Source organism: Labeo rohita, unplaced genomic scaffold, assembly GCF_022985175.1.
Source record: "Labeo rohita strain BAU-BD-2019 unplaced genomic scaffold, IGBB_LRoh.1.0 scaffold_706, whole genome shotgun sequence".
NCBI classification, from domain to species: Eukaryota; Metazoa; Chordata; class Actinopteri; order Cypriniformes; family Cyprinidae; genus Labeo; species Labeo rohita.
The window spans coordinates 778-7440 of record NW_026129641.1 but is presented as its reverse complement, the minus strand read 5'-3'; the positions used below and the strand labels follow the sequence as shown (position 1 = coordinate 7440).

At 37.2% G+C, this 6663-nt stretch overlaps 1 protein-coding gene across 1 annotated transcript; it reads right to left on the bottom strand.

Moving 5' to 3' along the window:
* Positions 1-2102: 2102 nt before the first annotated feature.
* Positions 2103-3769, bottom strand: LOC127161654 (tapasin-like; the record flags this gene model as incomplete). The annotated part of the gene is made up of 5 exons (XM_051104374.1): positions 2103-2147; positions 2271-2299; positions 2546-2647; positions 2969-3292; positions 3391-3769. Coding segments are annotated over 5 exons (846 nt in total), but the record flags the coding sequence as incomplete, so codon positions are not given.
* Between the last annotated feature and the right edge of the window lie 2894 nt (positions 3770-6663).

Below are 6663 nucleotides of genomic sequence, written 5' to 3'. Positions count from 1 at the left end.
ATAGTAAATTTAGGAGGAATATGTCAAAGTCATTTATATGTGCCAAACTTCCTGCTGCCAGTTGGTGGCGCTATGTCTATAACTGAATATTGGCATGTAGATGTGTTCAGGCCAGCACTTTTGTCAAATATATGAAGTTTGGTGCAGATTGAACACAGTATGCTTGAGCTAGTGTAAGACATTACATATCTTGTTGCCAACAGGTGGCGCTATGATTATATCTGAATATTGGTCTTTAGGTGTCTTCAGGCAAGTACTCTTACCAAACATGTGAAGTTTGGTGCAGATCAGACATTGCATGTTTAAGTTAGTGTAAAATAAGTCATTTCCTGTTGCCAACAGGTGGCGCTATGATAATAACTGAATATTGGCCTCTAGATGTGTTCAGGCCAGGACTCTTATCGAACATGTGAAGTTTGGGGCAGATCGGACATTGTATGGCTGAGTTACAACAATTTCTATTCCCATGGCGAAACATCGAACTTTGTCAAGCCGCCACGGACACGCCCTTCAACGAAAACTCAAGATCTTCACAATTTAACATCGCAAAGGCCTTTAGAGTAGACTGACCAAATTTGGTGTTGATCTGAATAAATCTCTAGGAGGAGTCCATTACAGAATAAAACATGTCACTTCCTGTTGCCAGTAGGTGGCGCTATGACTAAAACTGAATATGACTATGGGCACGTGTTCAGGACCGGACTCTTATCAAACATGTGAAGTTTGGGGCAGATCAGACATTGTATGGCTGAGTTATAACAACTTCCTTTTTCATGGCGAATCATCGAAATTTGACAGGCCGCCACGGACACGCCCTCCAGTGAAAACTCTAGATCTTCGCAATTTAACGTCACAAAGGGCTTTAGATTAGACTGACCAAATTTGGTGTTGATCTGAATAAATCTCTAGGAGGAGTTCGTTTTAAGTACGACGCCTGGAAATGGCAAAAATGAGACAAAATTTGCTGGAAAAATTAAAAATATCCGACTTCCTGTTGGGTTTCGGATTTTGCCTCAAGAGACTTTTTTGTAGGTATTGGTGTGTTGCATGTATGTACCGAGTTTTATACATGTACGTGAAACGTAGCTCGAGGCGCACTCCGCTGAAAGTTTATAGGTGGCGCTATCGAGCCATTTTGCCACACCCACTTCTGAACCCATATCAGACGTAAATTTTCGCCAGTTCTGATGCGTGTGCAAAGTTTCATCATGACTTTTCGGGCATGTTTAGGCCCTCAAAAATGCGATTCATTTTGGAGAAGAAGAAGAATAAAAATAATAATAATAATAATAAAAGCTGCAAGCAGCGATGCTGCAAGCAGCGATGAAAGGGCCCTCGCACCCGGGCTCACCGCCGATCGGTGGCGAATGGTGGGCACTATGCTTTTCACATAGTAAATTTAGGAGGAATATGTCAAAGTCATTTATATGTGCCAAACTTCCTGCTGCCAGCTGGTGGCGCTATGCCTATAACTGAATATTGGCATGTAGATGTGTTCAGGCCAGCACTTTTGTCAAATATATGAAGTTTGGTGCAGATTGAACATAGTATGCTTGAGCTAGTGTAAGACATGACATATCTTGCTGCCAACAGGTGGCGCTATGATTATATCTGAATATTGGTCTTTAGGTGTCTTCAGGCAGGTACTCTTACCAAACATGTGAAGTTTGGTGCAGATCAGACATTGCATGTTTAAGTTAGTGTAAAATAAGTCATTTCCTGTTGCCAACAGGTGGCGCTATGATAATAACTGAATATTGGCCTCTAGATGTGTTCAGGCCAGGACTCTTATCGAACATGTGAAGTTTGGGGCAGATCGGACATTTTATGGCTAAGTTACAACAACTTCTATTCCCATGGCGAAACATCGAACTTTGTCAAGCCGCCATGGACACACCCTTCAACGAAAACTCAAGATCTTCACAATTTAACATCGCAAAGGCCTTTAGAGTAATTATTTCAGCATTTGTACAACTGTTAAAATCTTAAAAATAATCTATTAAACAAAAACTGAAAACCAACCCAAAGACATACAGTATACAGCAGTCTAAAAATCTTAACAAAATGCATGCAGTTTCACAAGTGAAAACAGGAGCTTCACAGTTAGACCTTTAAAATCACCTCCTGGTCCAGATTTACTTCTCCTTCTACAGAAGAGACAGAAATAAAAAATAAGCACACAGACAGTTATACATCAAAACTAAAGATGAATGAAATGTAAACATTTTGAGAGTGTTTTTCAGTTTATCAAAAAAGATGATGTTATTTACCTTATCCTTTGAATCTGTGTCACTGGAGTCTATATGAAAACAAAAAATGAAAAAAAGTTGTTGACAAATTGCCGAAAAAATATTCATAAAACTCCATTCACATAAACATTCTTGGATGTTTGAAACATTCCAGGGCATATCATATCACAAACACAATTTTAGTCTATATATACTGCAATACAAATAATTAAACCAATAATAAAACAAATAATTCTAAAGCAGTGATAATAGAAAAAAAAAAAAACTATTGAAGTAATCAGACTGAATTGACTTACCAGAAGAGCTGAATGTCCAGGAAAGAAACTTTATCATGCCATAAAGAACAAGTGCAACAGCAACCATCGCCATAGAGTCCTCAATAGAAGGAGCACTGACACCTGATATCAACAAAACATCAAATCAAGACATGCAATACATTCAAATTGACATTAATACTTCTATAATTCTAATAGAACATAAACTGAAATCTAAAAAAAAATGTTTCAGATGACATTTATTGCCACCTATCATGTGCCAGTCTATGACAAACAAAACAACATCAAATGTTGTTGATGAACAAAACATCAAATCAAGACATGCAACACATTTTAACTGATATAAATAATCTTTTGGAAATGCTAATAGAACATGCACTGAAATCTGAAAAATAAAATGCTTCAGATGAGTCACTTAAGGACATCTATGACAGTGTAACTCACCGATCACATTGAGTGTTGAAGAAGCTCGTCGTGTTCCTCCATCATGTTTGGCAACACAGATAATTTCTCCACCACGACCGAGTCCCAGCTTCCCCGAGTCCAGCTCCAGACGGCTGCTCTGACTGAAGGTGCCATCAGATGCCTGTCTGTGACCTGTTACACTGCCTTGACCCAGAGAGCGGGACGTCCCATCTGCCCCGCTGAACTCCCAGCTCAGATCCAGAGTGTGAGGAGCAAAACCAGATGCCTCACACTGGACCACCAGCACCTGCCCAGGAACCAGCAGAGGAAGAGGAGACGGGTAGATGGAGAGAGATGGAGGCTCTGGAAAGATAAGAAGCAGTGAATATGTCAAATGCAGCTGATAAACTAGGTGGTTACTGCATCATATTCATAATAATTTAAGCATACAATCATCTTACCAACTATCTCCAGGTCCACGGCTACCTGAGCCAGCAGGTGTGGCAGATAGACTGTGCAGATGTAAGTTCCTGAGTGTCTCACTTGAGATTCTTCCAGAATCAGAGATGCGTTTCCTGTTTCATAGAGGCCTGTGATGTCAATATCGGCTCCGGTCTCTGCTGTCTCTGCAAACCGATCATTCTTGCCGTCGTAAGCGAGGACCAGTCGTCCTTCACCCCGGAACTGATAACGCCACTCGATAGAGAATCCAGAGCCGTGAACTGGAGAAGACAGATCAACCCAGAACCCGCAGTCTAACAGAACCGGTTCTCCCAGTCTAGAGCGAACCACAGGGGTTTTACTGGAGATGCTGAGAATGACTTTAAGAAAGAAAGAGAAAAAAAGTTAGATTAACTGAGCAAAGAAAGACCCTCAATAGCTCAGAAGGGTTAAACAGAGGTTAGGCCTTATTTTAATGACTCAAATTATAAAATACATGGATCGCAAAATTGTAATGGAATTAGGGCTGTCAAATGATTAATCGCATACAAAATAAAAGTTTGAGTTTGCTTAATATCTGTGTGTGTACTGTGTGTAATTATTATGTATATATAAATACAAACACATTCATGTGTATATTTAAGAAATATTTAAAAGTATATGTATTTATTATAATTTTTATATAATTTATATTATATATAAAATATATATTTTGTCAAATATAATTAATTTGTATGTATTTATATATAATTATTATGTGTATATATATATTATATATATATATATATAATTAAACACAGTACACACAAACTGCAAAATAAGAGACATGAGAATGAGAATTGCGTTCAGTGGTGACCAAATGATCTCGAGTACAAAAACTTACCACTACAAAACAATGTAAATGCGATGATAGATATCTTGTATATGGTCGAAATCTCAGACATCGTTGCTCTGCTTATTAAAACGATGCCTGTGTGTAGACTTTCTGTTCGGGGTGTTTAAGATCCGTCGGGTTTTCCCCAAAAAATTTAATGCAGCTTCATTCTACTTTCAGTTTCACTGGCTCTTCACAGCGCATGCGCATTGGCTGCTGTTTATTTGCGCCATCGTGTAATCGACCAAGACCATTAAAGTGGACTTAATCTATGTGACGCAAATTATTAATGTGACATCACCTCTCCGATTAAACACTAAACGAACTAAAAGTAATATATTTATCTAAAACACGCAAATTTTAGCTGTTCTTCTAGCTATTAGTCTCCACTAGGTGGCGCTCTAAGCCAACAATAGTTTTCCAGTCGTGCCATTTTATATAATGTTGATAAGGGTTTTGTCATGATATCACGTGATTTCCCGTAGCAGAGTGCAGTTAAGGACACAGGGAAGTACCATCTCTTATTTTCTTTTGTAGTGTGGTAATAACAAATCGCCAAACCTGTATAGCCTGTGTAGTTTTATGTTTATTTCAATATTATTTGTCATTTTCCAGTGGCTTTTTTCTCTCTAGGTGGTGAAATTTGCGTAGCTTGAATAACTTGATCCCAACAAGTTAATGGATTTGTGCAAAAGTTTATAAAAAGTGCCATTTAGTTAATGTGACACAATGGAGAATGTTTGTTGTTCTTTATTCAGACTTTATTCATTAAGTATTTATAATTCTGCATGAATACAACACTTTTTCAGTCGTATCATATGTTCATCAAGCAAAATGAACTTAAATATTTTGTTGATAATCTATCTATCTTAAGCTGCATCATCACAAACATTTTTGTAATTGTTTGCTCAGAAATGCAGGTCAAACTGGGACAGTTGTAAATCAGGTGTATTAGCCAAGTAGGCCTACTTGTACTTAGTTTTAGGCTCCATTTATAAGCATATCTTCACATTTTCTTTGAAACACATGTGCAGTTACTATTTCATATATTTATGGGAACCATATTCCAAGCATCCGAGCCTTGATTAAGCACAGTCTTTTTTGTCAAATTTGTTTGTGGACATGGTAAAAAGAGTTGAGCCTTTTTCACTTGATGAGTTTTATAACCATTTATAATCATATCTAAATCCTATATATACACAAGCATTTCAAAGTAAAAACAGGGTGTGTGATATTTGATTACCTTATGAAAATATACCAACAGTCATATATGTAATTTAACCTTCACCGACATGCATTATAATTTTCTATGTGTGTCACTAACATTAGCCCAAAATGGATAAAAAAGCACTAATCTGGCTGCTCTGTTTTGAAACATCTAAAGTTTTTTTAGGTGTTTCTCAGATGCATTTGACCATGTCATTGGGCAGTACTCAAGATGCAATAAAACTAATGACTGCACCACATCTTTAAAAATTAAAGATGGACTAAATACAGAACATTTCCTGGTCACTGCTATACCTTTTCACATAATGCTTACTATAGGCTATAATGTACAGCTGAGGTCAAAAGTTTACATACCCCTTTCAGAATCTGCAAAATATTATTTTACCAAAATAAGAGGGATCATACAAAATGCATGTTATTTTTTATTTAGTACTGACCTGAATAAGATATTTCACATAAAGATGTTTACATATAATCCACAAGAGAAAATAATAGCAGAATTAAAAAAAATGACCCTGTTCAAAAGTTTACATCCCCTTGATTCTTAATACTGTGTTGTTACCTGAATGATCCACAGCTGTGTTTTTTTTTTTTTTTAGTGATAGTTGTTCATGAGTCCCTTGTTTGTCCTGAACAGTTAAACTGCCTGCTGTGCTTCTGAAAAATCCTTAAGGTCCCACAGATTCTTTGGCTTTCCAGCATTTTTGTGTATTTGAACCCTTTCCAACAGTGACTGTATGATTTTGAGATCCATCTTTTCACACGGAGGACAACTGAAGGACTCATATGCAACTATTACAGAAGGTTCAAGTGCTCACTGATACATGGAAACATGGTGCATTAAGAGCTGGGGGGTGAAAACTTTTGAACAGAATGAGGATGTGTACATTTTTCTTATTTCGCCTAAATATCATATTTTTTGCATTTATTATTTCCCTTCAGAGGCTACAGAAGATATACACATGTTTCCCAGAAGACAAGTTAGAAGAAGTTAAATTTACCCTGATCTTCAAATTCAAAATTTTTCACCCCCTGGCCCTTAATGCATGGTTTTTCCTTCTGGAGCATCAGTGAGTGTTTAAACTAACAGTTGCATATGAGTCCCTCAGTGTGAAAAGATGGATCTCAAAATCATACAGTCATTGTTGGAAAGGGTTCAAATAAACAAAAATGCTGGAAAACCAAAGAATTT